This window comes from Callithrix jacchus, chromosome 13 (genome assembly GCF_049354715.1).
Source record: "Callithrix jacchus isolate 240 chromosome 13, calJac240_pri, whole genome shotgun sequence".
NCBI classification, from domain to species: domain Eukaryota; kingdom Metazoa; phylum Chordata; class Mammalia; order Primates; family Cebidae; genus Callithrix; species Callithrix jacchus.
Window position 1 is genome coordinate 6,276,541 of NC_133514.1, and position 13,387 is coordinate 6,289,927.

The 13,387-nt window shown below is 37.8% G+C and overlaps 1 protein-coding gene across 4 annotated transcripts in view; it reads right to left on the minus strand.

The window, feature by feature from the left end:
- The window catches only part of CSMD1 (CUB and Sushi multiple domains 1), a 2,142,320-nt gene that overhangs the window by 566,386 nt on the left and 1,562,547 nt on the right, over window positions 1-13,387 (minus strand). For all 4 annotated transcript variants that reach the window (XM_035269622.3, XM_017963591.4, XM_008979004.5 and 1 more), the window contains one exon: window positions 12,144-12,247. In XM_035269622.3, the coding sequence (XP_035125513.3) occupies window positions 12,144-12,247 (104 nt within the window). The remainder of the gene's footprint in view (window positions 1-12,143; window positions 12,248-13,387) is intronic.

Sequence of the window (13,387 nt, forward strand, 5' to 3'; positions counted from 1 at the left end):
CAGCCAAATCATGAGCAAACTCCCATTAACAACTGTTACAAAGAGAATAAAATACCTAGGAATACAACTAACAAAGGATGTAAAGGACCTCTTCAAGGAGAACTACAAACCACTGCTCAAGGAAATAAGAGAGAACACAAACAGATGGTAAATCATTCCATCCTCATGGTTAGGAAGAATCAATATCATGAAAATGGCCATACTGCCCAAAGTAATTTCTAGATTCAATACTATCCCCATCAAGCTACCAGTGACCTTCTTCATGGAACTGGAAAAAAACCACCTTAAATTTCACACAGAACCAAAAGAGAGCCCACATAGCCAAGACAATCCTAAGCAGAAAGAACAAAGTGGGAGGCATCATGCTACATGATTTCAAACTATACTACAAGCTACAGTAATAAAAACAGCATGGTACTGGACAGAACACAGCCCTGGAGGCAACACCACACATCTACAACCACCTAATCTTTGACAAACCTGACAAAAACAAGCAATGGGAAAAGAATTCCCCGTTTAATAAATGGTGTTGGGAAAACTAGCTAGCAGTGTGCAGAAAGCAGAAACTGGACCCCTTCCTGACACCTTACACTAAAATTAATTCCAGATGGATTAAAGACTTAAACATATGACCCAACACCATAAAAACCCTAGAAGAAAACCTAGGCAAAGCCATTGAGGATGTAGGCATAGGCAAGGGCTTCATGACTAAAACACCAAAAGCGCTGGCAATAAAAGTCAAAATAAACAAATGGGACCTAATTAGACTCCAGAACAAAAGAAACAATCATTAGAGTGAACTGGACGCCAACAGAATGGGAAAAAAATTTGCAATCTATGCATCTGACAAAGGGCAAATATCCAGAATCTACAAAAAACTAAAACAAATTTACAAAAAAAAAAAAAAAAAAAAAAAAAACTTATCCAAATGTGGTTAAAGGATATGAAGAGACACTTTTCAAAAGTTGACATATATGAGGCCAACAAACATGAAAAAATGCTCATCATTACTGATTATTAGAGAAATGGAAATCAAAACCACATTGAGATAGCACCTCACGCCAGTTAGAATGGTGATCATTAAAAAATCTGGAGACAAGAGATGCTGGAGACAATGTGGAGAAATAGGAACACTTTTATACTGTTGGTGGGAGTGTAAATTAGTTTAACCATTGTGGAAGACAGTGTGGCAATTCCTCAAGGACCTAGAAACAGAAATTCCATTTGACCCAGCAATCCCATTACTGGGTATATATCCAAAGGATTACAAATCATTCTATTATAAAGACCCATGCACATATATGTTCCTGCAGCACTGTTTACAATAGCAAAGACCCGGAAACAACCCAAACACCCATTAACGATAGACTGGACAAGAAAAATGTGGCACATATACACCATGGAATACTATGCAGCCATAAGAAAGGATGAGTTTGTGTCCTTTGTAGGGACTTGGATGAATCTGGAAACCATAATTCTCAGCAAACTGACACAAGAAGAGAAAATGAGATACCATATGTTCTCAATCATAGGTGGGTGATTAACAATGAGAACACATAGACACAGGAAGGGGAGCCTGACACACTGAAGATTGTTGTGGTGGGGCAAGGAAGGGACAGCAGTGGGGTGGGGAGGTCAGGGAGGGATAACATGGAAAGAAATGCCAGATGTAGGTGACAGGGGGATGGAGGCAGCAAACCACATTGCCATATGTGTACCTATGCAACAATCCTGCATGATCTGCACATTACCCCAGAACCTAAAGTAGTATATATACACACACACACACACACACACACACACACACACACACACACATATATATATATATAATGACCTAGATATGGCACTTAAATATCAGAGAGGGGCAGAATGTCTTTAAAATATTACCCAATTACTTGAGGCTTAAAATATATGTCAAAGTCAATGACACAGGCACATTGATAGAAAAGGAAGACAAGATATATCATGTAAACATTAATAATAAAAAGCAGGAGTGCCTGCCTATCTTAATAACTGAAGAAGTAGACTTAAGGCAAATAAAGTTTTTTCAGAGACAAAGAGGGACATGACAAAAGAGAAAAAGGACTGATCCACCAGAAATATGTAACAATCCTAAATGTGTACAAACCAAACATCAGAGCTTACAAGAAGCAAAAACTAAGAAAGCTAAGAGAAAAACAGCAATATCCACAAGAATAGTAGAAAATTTTAGCACCTTTAGAAAACAGGCAGAAAAGATCACAAAATATATTCTATCAATGAACAGGATCTAACTGACACATATACATTTTGCCACTCAATATACATATTTTTCAAATCCCTATGAAACACTGACCAAGAAAAATCACACCCTAGGCCAGAAAATAGATCTTGACATATTCAAGTGAGATGAAATCATAGAGAACTTATTATCTGATCACAATGAAATCAAACTAGAAATCAGTGATTAAAAGGCAGTAGGAAAATCTCTAAACATACGATTCTAGAAAATCTGTGATTCAAAGGGAAAGTCTCAAGTAAAATAAAAATACATAGAACTAAGTGAAAATAAAAATACAGCATATAAAAATAAAAATATGTGGGATGCAGCTAAAACAGTGACAAGAGGAAAATTCTTAGCACTAAATGACTACATTAGATAGAAAGAATGAAAAAATTACTTAAGTTCCTACCTCAAGATTCTAGAAAAAGTAATGCAAAATAGACTCAAAGAAACTAGGGGGAAGAATGTGAACGAGGTCTAAATTAATAAAACATAACCTGAGAAATAGTAGTAAAAAGAATAAATTTTTTTTCTGAAAAATAACATAACTGATGAACCCTTAAGAAGACTGGCAGAAAGACAGAAAAGAGAAAGAGAGAGATAGAAGGTAATAATTATGAATAACAAAAGTAAAATAGTGCATTACTACAAATTCATCAGTCACTACAAAGATAATAAAGAAATGTTATAAACAACTTTAAGTTCATAAATTCAACATGTTATTAAATATGAACTGATTTCTCAAAAACTATAAACTACTATGACTCAACCAAGATAGAATAGACAATCTGAATAGTCCTATAGCTATTATAGAAATTAACATTATAAGTAGCATGTTCTCCAAAAATAATATCCTAAGGTCCAGATTGCTCATTCTCAACAAAATATTACAAAACTGAATTCAACAATGTACAAAAAGAATTGTGCTCAATCATGAAGTAGGACTTATTTATGCAAGGCTGAGTCAACTTAAAAAAAAACAACAACAATCAATGTCATCCACCATTGGAAGAGGCTAAAGAAAGGACATGATCTATCAGCTGACATCAAAAAAGAAACATTTGACAATTCACAGGACATACTGTGCTTGTGAGTTCAAAGATTCAACATAGTAAACATGTCAATTTTCTCCAAATTTATCAAGAGCTTTAATGTAATTTCCATCACAATGTATACAAACATTACTGAGAATACACATGTATGTATATATATGGCATTCTCAAACTTATAGAGTAGTACCTGCCCTAGAATAGCTAAGTCTCTTGACAAAGAAGAATAAAGAAACATCACTCCATCTGATATTAATATTTACTGAACAGTTAATCAGTAACTTGTGGCACTGGTAGAGTACTAGACATACACCAATGTAACAGAACAAAGAACTCGGAAATAGACCCACACAAATACATCCAACTAATTTTTGATAAAGGCAGAAAGCAGTCCAATGGAGCAAGGAGGTTCCTTTCAACAAATGTTACTGAGCAATTGCACACACAAACTGCAGGGCAAACCATGAACCTCAAACGATGTCTCACACCATATACAAAAACTAACTCAAAAGAGATAAGAGACTTAAATGTAAAACGTAAGATGACTAAACCTAAGATGACAAAACAAAAAGCACTGGACTTTATGGAAAATGCCCATAAACTAGACTTCTTCAAAATTAAAAGTTTTTTCTGTATCATACCCGGACGGAAAGAGTAAAAAGACAAGCCAAAGATTGAGAAAAAATAGCTGGAAACCATGTATTCTACAAAGCATTAATATCTTTACTATACGAAGAATTCTCAAAACTTAATGGTAAGAAACACGCGTTTAGAAAATGGGAAAAAGACAGACATTTTGCCAACAAGGATGTCAAATAGTATATAGCACATGATAAACTGTTCAACATCATTAGCCATCAGGAAAATGCATATGAAAACCACAAAGAGGTGTCACTACACACCTTTTAGAGCAGAAAAAGTAATGATAAAACCAATTGCAGGGGATGGTGTGAGCATGAGGGCCACTTAACATCATGGGCTGGGAACTGGGAGAACCATGCCAGAAAAACAGCTGGGCAGTTTCCTACAAAACTAAACATCCAACTAACATACTACTCGGCAATTACACCCCCGAGTAATTTTCCAAGAGAAATAAAAACTCATGTTTATACGACAACCTATAGACAGATGTTAAAATAGCCTTCTTCGTAACAGTCAAAAACTAAAAGCAATCCAGGTGTCCATCAGTGGGTAAATATAAGGAAACTGGGAAACATTCATACCTGGAAATACTAGTCATCAAAAATTGGAAAGAAATAATTGCAGTACACAACGTCCAGGGAATTTTGCTGAGTGAGAAGCAATCACAGAAGGTCACACACTGCATGCTTCTAATTACATAACATTCTTGCAATGACAATTTTAGAGCTGGAGTGCAGATAATGGCTGGCAGGGGTCAGGTTGAACATTGAAAACAGGGAGTTTGCTCTGGTTATAGAAGAAAACATGAGGGATCCTTGGAGTATTAGAAATTACCTGTGTCTTGACTGTGATGGATACATTAACTTAAAGAGGTAGTGAAATTGTATAGAACCTCATACCAATACATACACACACACACACACACACACACACACACACACAGAGAGAGAGAGAGAGAGAGAGAGAGAGAGAGAGAGAGAGAAATGAATATAAAGAAAACAGGAATTTAAATTAGATGGGTGTGGTGATGCATGTCTGTAATCCCAGCTACTCTTGAGGCTGAGGCATGAGAATCACTTGAACGTGGGAGGTGGCAGCAGCAGCGAGCTGAGACTGCGCCACTGCACCCCAGCCTAGGTGACAGAGTGAGACTCTGTCTCAAAGAAAATAAAACAAAACAGGAAATCTGAGTGAGATCAGTGGATTACATCAAGGTGAATATCCTGGCTGTGACATTTTACCATGGATTTGCCAACTATTTCCGCTGGGGATCCACACAAAGTATACAAGCTTCTCTTTGTATCGACACCAGGGATTCAATGAACAATTAGGCAGCCTTTTTTTTTTTTTTTTTTTTTTTTGATCAGTAACTATCAATTTGAGTTCTCCTTGTCTTCGTCTAGCAAATAAAAAGCAAACCAAATAAATGTTTAGATGTTTGTCCAGAGACAATCCAGGTGCACTAAATGACAGTTCAATCTTCTCTTTCCTTCTTCCTTTCCATTACATTACATTTCATTTCCAAATTTGATTCTAAACGTGGCAGAACTCTGGATGTTTCATTATACTAAGAGAGCGATGATATTTGTAGTAATACAATAATATCTTCTCTTTGTACTGTACCTTTAACCTTTTTAAAACTATTCTTTATCTACCATTCTATTTGACTCAACAATCCTTTGAGGGTAAAAGGCATAAATGAGGGAATAAGAGTTGGTGCACTATAACTGCATGCCATCTATTGTTTTGATGGACCTATCCCCCCAAAGTAATAACAGCCTTTAATGTTAACTTCAGATAAAAAACAAACAATAAAACCTTCACATGCTTTTGACTGGTGAACTGTGAAAGAGATCTCTAGACCTTCTGGGTCTATAAAGAAAGGCATGCATTTTTTGTCTCCTTAGAGAAAAACTGAGTCTATACCTGTGACAGAACAGCTGGAAATGACTCCTGCTGCTCACTCAGCTGTCTGGACCCCAAATTAGCTGAAATGGAGCCCCACCTTATTTGCAGCAGAAGGTGCCCTTGGGCTCAGGTTCCCATGGGACCTATAGCTTCTTCTGCCCTGTAGGAAGGTTTCCCTCAAGACACATCCCATGGGTCCCCAAGGTCCCTGTGTCCGCTGGCTTTCTCAGCTCCGCTGCAGCTGCTAGCTGAAATCCAAAATGCAGAAGCCCAGTGGTTTGTTTATTCCCCTGATGACAGGGTTCTTGGAAGAGTAAACCCAAACCACATAGGGTATCCAGAGAGGTGTGGCAATGTCTGAACTCTCCAGGGCTAATGATGAAGGCTGGGCAGCCCCAGCCCTCCCAAAGCTGGCTACTCCATCTCCTTGATTCTGGGGAGATGATCACAGAATGTGATACAAAAGCACTCAGCTGACAAATCACTCTACTAACCAGATCAAGTAACCATCACTACAGGAGAAGGCCAAGACTGTACTAGAAATTATACACAAATGACTTGGTTATTCTAGTAAACTCTCTTCAGACAACAGTAACTAATGTAGCATCAGCATAAACTTAACGCATCTTTCAGGAATAGCATATACAAATCAATGCATCTAATCACAAGGAGGGTCATTCAAGAACTGGGTAAATTTGATGTATAAATATTTAGAATTCTTACGTTTATCTACATAGAACAATGGAATTGCCAGATAGAATTTTAAAAAGAGGCACCTACAAATACATTGTGAAGAAGAAGGGTCCCTTTTTAATGCTGAAATTGTTTGTGAATGTTTGTAAGAGTTCCTGGTAGCTTATAAATGACACTAAGTCCTGAAAGAATCTCATGGAATATTTTGTAATTTCCCAGAAATTGTATAAATCCTCAAGGCATTGTTCAAACCTCATTTAGTACTGTTACCAATTTTTTATAAGATTCCATTAACATTTTAATATTAGGGGTTTTATTTATTTTTAAACTTGTTTGTATCCCATTATAGATGTGTATTTTATGTATAATTTACTTTGTAGACACAAAAGACTAAAAAAAAGACTACAAATGCAATCAAAATATACTTAGAAGAGGTGACCTTTTTCTAAAATCAAACCAAATAAATGTTTAGAGACTCATAATATTATTACTGTTTTTTTCTTTTTGAAATAGGGTCTCACTCTGTTGCTCAGGCGATCATAGCTCACTGTAGCCTTGATCTCCTGGGCACAATCAATCTTTTCACCTGAGCCTCCTGAGTAGCTGGGACTATAGGCATGCACCACCATGCACAGCTAATTTTTGTATTTTCTGTAGAGACAGGATTTTATCATGTTGCCCTGGCTGGTCTCAAACTTTGGGCCTCAAGTATTTCTCCCTCCTCAACTTGCCAAAGTTCTGGGATTACAGGTGTGTACCACCATGCCTGGCCGATAACATTTCTTTTGACCACTTACATTCAAGGCTAAAACCAATAGATATGTATCAAGAAGACAATATGCTTCTCATAGTATGAAACGTAATATAAAATTTGTAGCAATATTGGCCCTCTTACCATTCATAATGTATATTCATATTGCGAATTTTAAGAAACATAGACCTGTAGACTAGTTACTTCACAAGGCTAGGACTATGGCTTATTTTTTCTGTCTCCTCACTGAGTCCTAGCAAAATATTTGGCATTCAATAAATAATTCTTCGAAGAATCAAGCAAGAAAGCTTCCAGATAAGAGGAGGAAAAGAAAAGCAAACAATGGATAGTCTTTAAGTCAAGAAAAGAGTTCTCACAGTTGAGTCAGTCTGTACTAACGGCAGCATCCAGGCTCACAGGCTGTGCCATCATGCAAAAGATAATACAAAGAAAAATGGTTGGGATCATGTGATTCTAGAGTTTTAAGAATCTTATTTCTAATTGGTTTGATTTCTAATCATGTTTTCCGATTATAATTTTTTTAAATCTAGAATATGCTTAAGTCAACATCTTTATATCTTTATTACCAACATCAGTTGTTCATGCTTTCCTCCAAAGCACTAAATTTTTAGTGATTAAATCTGTGATAACATTAAAGATATATAAAGATACACAAACACACACACATCTGTGCATAGTGTCTGCTTTTTATGGCCTTTCAGCAGTCTTTTAATAAAAAGATGATGATGCCCTTTACTCAGGATCAGCAGAAAACAGCAGGGAGAAATGAAGTCTCAGCCATGCCAGGCACTGCCTAGGAGCAAGGAGCAGTTTCAATAAGATGGATTAAGCCAGTGCTAAGAAACAACCGGTATCCTCATCTGTCATTCCACACATTTGGTCAGGCAGAGGCTACCCTACTGGCTCACAGATGTATCTAATAATATTGACTATTCATCCCTGGAGACAGCCAGGCATTATAAAACTGTAACCTGTGCCTGAAGTCCACAGAACATTCTGAATTAATGAAATCCCCTGGTTACCAACGGCTAATAGCTACACAGGCCAGATGGAATCCAGCGAAGGCCACACCTCTCCATGCAGTTCCTCTGCAAATTAAATTTGAGAATAGTCTTAATAGATGTGCTTGGAAAGAACTCAATAGACATTTGCAAAGAAAGTTACCTCAGTTTCTTTTAAATCTGACATTCTATAAATATGAGCTGAGTTCCTTCACCCCTCTCTCAGGAGAGGTGGATTATTGAAGGAGTCCCTTAATGCTGTTATTTTTTTCTTTCCTTTCTTTTTTTGAGACGGAGTTTCGCTCTTGTTACCCAGGCTGGAGTGCAATGGCGTGATCTCTGCTCACCTCAACCTCGGCCTCCTGGGTTCAGACAATTCTCCTGCCTCAACCTCCCGAGTAGCTGGGACTACAGGCACACGCCACCATGCTCAGCTAATTTTTTGTATTTTTTAGTAGAGACGGGGTTTCACCATGTTGACCAGGATGGTCTCGATCTCTTGACCTCGTGATCCACCCGCCTCGGCCTCCCAAAGTGCTGGGATTACAGGTGTGAGCCACCGCGCCTGGCCCTCTTTCTTTTTTTAATACTTTAAGTTCTGGGGTACATGTGCAGATTGTGCAGGATTGCTACACAGGTATACACAATGCCATGGTGGCTTTCTGCATCCATCCCTCCATCATCTACGTTGGGTATTTCTCCTAATGTTAACCCTCCCCAATCTCCCCACCCCCTGCTATCCTTCCCCTAGTCCTCCATCCCCCAACAGGCCCTGGTGTGTGATGTTCCCCTTCCTGTGTCCATGTGTTCTCATTGTTCAACACCCACTTAAAAATTCAGAGAAGTCATTACCAGAAATAAGAATGTTTAAAACCATACTGAGGATGAGCTATCTTTGGCTATTTCATTTTACAAATTTCTCTTAAAATCAAGATTTGAGTAGAATTCTATAGTTCCCACAAAAAGGAAACCCACTAAATACTGAGTTTAAAGTAGTTAATGCCCGACTGCCACAATGAGGTTTTAAACCGCTGCTTTATTTGACTTGTGTCATGTGATCATGTGACTTCATATACTGACTGCTATTTAAACTATTCCAGCGTATCTGTCATTTCTCCAACTAGATTACAGACTCTGTGCTGGGAAGAATGTTTGGCATATAAGCTCTCATAAGTATTTGCTGATGTATCTTCTGAAATTACCTGTTTATTCAGAGACCAGCTGTGATTCTCTGACTCTGTTGTATTATTTTTCTGTGATTTGGTACACTAAGGACATGTATCAGTGGCTTTTCCTTCCTCTTCTGTAGCTGATTAAATGCCCAGCTGATTCCTGCTACATTATGTCTCCCAAAGGGCACCTCAGTGTGATGCAGTTGGCTATTCGGTTTTTCATTTATGGGTTCAAGCTGCTGAGAGAAGGCTCTAATAATACTTGTGTCAATGTAATACATAGTTTGCAATTGCTTTCTTAACAACAAATCGCATTACAAATGAGTGTATGATTTTAGAGCTTTAATAATAACCTAAGGGATTTCATAAGGCATTACCTGGCTGCATTTATATTTGAAATGTTGCAGTTATTTAACCATTTTTCTTATTTATTTTAGTGGCATCCTCTCTTAACTTAGGTGTTTTAGTAATAAAAATATGTGTGGGTTACATTTTTCAGCTCTCCAGAGTGTTCGCACACATTATTTCATTTTTCTCTTTCCCACAGGCTGGAAAAGTCTATTATACATATTTTATAGACAGGAGAGAGAGGCAGAGAGAGAGAGAAAATGACCTCCCTCAGGGTCAAGAAGATAGTAAACAGCTGGAGCCAGAACCTCCATTTTGACTTGCAGGCTGATTTCTATCCACTGTAGTGCCGTTCCCCAACACTGTCCCAGGTCAAAGGCAGGCAGTGTGTGTGACAATCACCTTAGAAGCTTGCCCAAAATACAGACACCTGTAGAGTACAGTAGGACTCTGTTTTAAAAAATAAAGAAACTTATTTTTATCTAGTAATTAGGCAAAAAAAAAAAAAAAACCAGTCAGCATTTGGCAAGTGTGTGGAAAAATAGGGACCTCCTGTTTCACTGTGGTTTATAAAAATTTTGGGGGGAATAATTGGAGGAGCATAACAATGTAAATGAAGGTAACTCTTCACCCCAAAGTCCTCGCTGGAAATGTTCCTGAAGGTATACCAATCAAGTACGCCAGTGTCTACGTACAAAGACGTTCACTACACAGCTGCTAATACACCTGAAAGCGTGGGGTTGCGGTCTGAGTGTCACATGCAAAAACTGTCGAAGGGAAGCAGGTAAAGCATGGTGGGTCCGCAGGTGATGAAGACTCCAGCCCCGGAGCAATATCACATCACTGAGGTGGAATCCCTGCCTCGACATACACTAGATTTATGAACTGGGGTAAATCCTTTAACCGAGCAAAACTTCAGTTTCATCCTTGACGAAATAACGATATCATTAGTGCAAAATTCCCAGGATTATGGTACAGATCGAATAGGGTAAAATGTATTATGCATTTAAAACAGTGAACGGCGCATAAGAGATACACAGAAGTTGGCTGTGCCATTACTAGTGTTATTCTCATTGTTATTGTCGTAAGTTGTGGTCCAGCAACATGATTTCAATTATGATTATTAGTAATAGTCAGAATGGGACAGTAGGAAGATATGCCAGAGGTAAGGGCTGTCTTGCAAAATGTCCAACATACGATGAACAAAGGATGCATACTCCTAGTGGCATCCTATTCTGGGTCCAGTGATTTTTAATGGCATATACAGAACAGCTGGCCAGTGCTTTTGCAATGTGTGAATTTTCTCATAAGTAATAAATAAGAGGATAAGGTGAGTATAATAGACTGCATCTTTTTTCTAGCATAGAAATATGGGATGCCAGGGGTAAGCTTCCTCACAAATGAAAAGGCATCCTCACTAGTATATAAGTAGACAAGGAAGTCAGGCGAGCATCTGCAGAATGTTTTCCATGGAGCTACATCGTGAAGTGAATCTATCTGTGGAGTTGCAAAGGCAGATAAGAGCAAGTATTTCCTTTCTGCTAAAAACAGAGAGGAAGTACACCCTCAAATCATCTTTGTAATTTTGATAAACCAGGTCCAATAAAACTGAAAAAAACTGTCTCTGAGGCCCTCTCTCTGGAAGTAGACAGGTCACACTGAAGTGGATGCCCAGGTCAGAAGGCTATAGAACAGTCTGTGATTCTGGTGAAAACTTAGAAGTGGGATCAGTCTGCAGATATTCACAGCAAGGCTGTCACTGTGTTTGCTAAGGCTCTGGAAAGAGAGCTCTTCAGAGGTACACTGAGTCACCTCAACACTACTTTCCCCACGATGTCTGTTAGTTTATTATGCAGTTTAATGGAAAGTGTGGGAAGGTGTATGGCATTATTCCAAAAAAGATCTGTACTTCCCAAACTAGAAAGCACCTGTACTTTAAAAACACTGATAATCTACCATCACAGGGAAGCAGAAGCACAGAGGTTAAAAGAGAGGGGTTTATTTGAAAAATTTATTATTTTCTGTTACCTCATGAGTAAACTAATTTTTTTCCATAAACATATTTATTTTTAATGATTGCAGAAAAGCAACTGAAACAGATAAAACATAATCCTAAATTATACCCAGATTTTGTTCTCATATAAAATCAGATTGCAAGCCACTAGATTAGCCAGAGATGGCACGAATCAAACACCTGAGTTTTTCAAGTGCAAGTCTGTAGCAGAATCTCATCTCCATTCACCATGCCCCAGCACTGCATGCATAAGAGAAGAAGCTGAAGGACATACTCACACGTACAAGACCGATCTGGTGTCTCCCACCTTCCCAGCATCACCAACCGTCAGGGTGTCATAGCCTCTCTCCAGCTCAAATTCTTCAAAGGCAAGCTTGATGACCTAAATGCAAGGTACAAAATAGTGACTTAGAACAATAGGCATTTCCCAGGACTTTAATAAGTACTGCAATATCTAGTTACAGTGTTAAATCTTGCTCCTTGATATCAATGTCAAATGATCCCTGAGCTGCTCTAAGTAGTTAACATGGATAATTATATACATTTGATAGCCTGGCATTACAGAATTTTATGAAATTCAAAATTGCTATTACTCCCCAACTTTGTATTTTCACCTCTAAAAATGAAACAACCTCTACAATACTTTAAGTTAAATATCTAACAAATGTTTACTTTAACATTTTCAGTGTCTGAGTGTTTAACCAATAACTGAATCCATATAAGCTAAAGAAATGTTGATTATAGTTAATGACATATATTTTGACCATATCCAGAATACCTTGAAATAAACATGCTCAAAGTTCTATATGCGTCTAATTATTCATATTATTTCATTTCATCATCCATAGTAACACTCAAAAGACTTCATGAGGATACAAAGTTGTCCTATATATTTAGCCTTGCAAAGGCTTTACATTTTTTGTTTGCTTGTTTGTTTTTTACAAAGAATACTCTGTCATCATGACCAGCACCATGACATCTGGACAATAACGGTTCATGTTTGGCATGCCAATATATTATAATCTATTAACTGCTTTCTACAGAGCACAAGATCTTTTTCTCCCGAAAGACGAAATTCTTCCTTTGGTAACAAATCCTATGATGAAGGAAATGCTGGGTTAGAAATCTGGGTAGTAAGGAGAAAAAGGAAAGAAGATCAATACATGATGATAATTAGAGGAATAACAGATAGATGATAGATTAGATGGATGGCAGAAGATACAGATCAGATGACAAATACATGGATACATACATAGATGATGAGAGTATACAGGTAGATGACAGATGGTATACAGGACAGTAGACAGGTGGACAGATGACAGACATTATAGAGGTAGATAGATGATAGACTGGATGGATAGATGGGTGGATGGAAAAATGGCAGATTATACATCGATAGATGGATATATAAATGAGAGAGAGGCGTTATGAGAGATGCGGAGGGTGTGAGAAAGGAAGGAGGAAGGGATATGGGACAGGAAGAGCAGAGACCATAATACTGGAAGCACATTTTAAGGGGCTC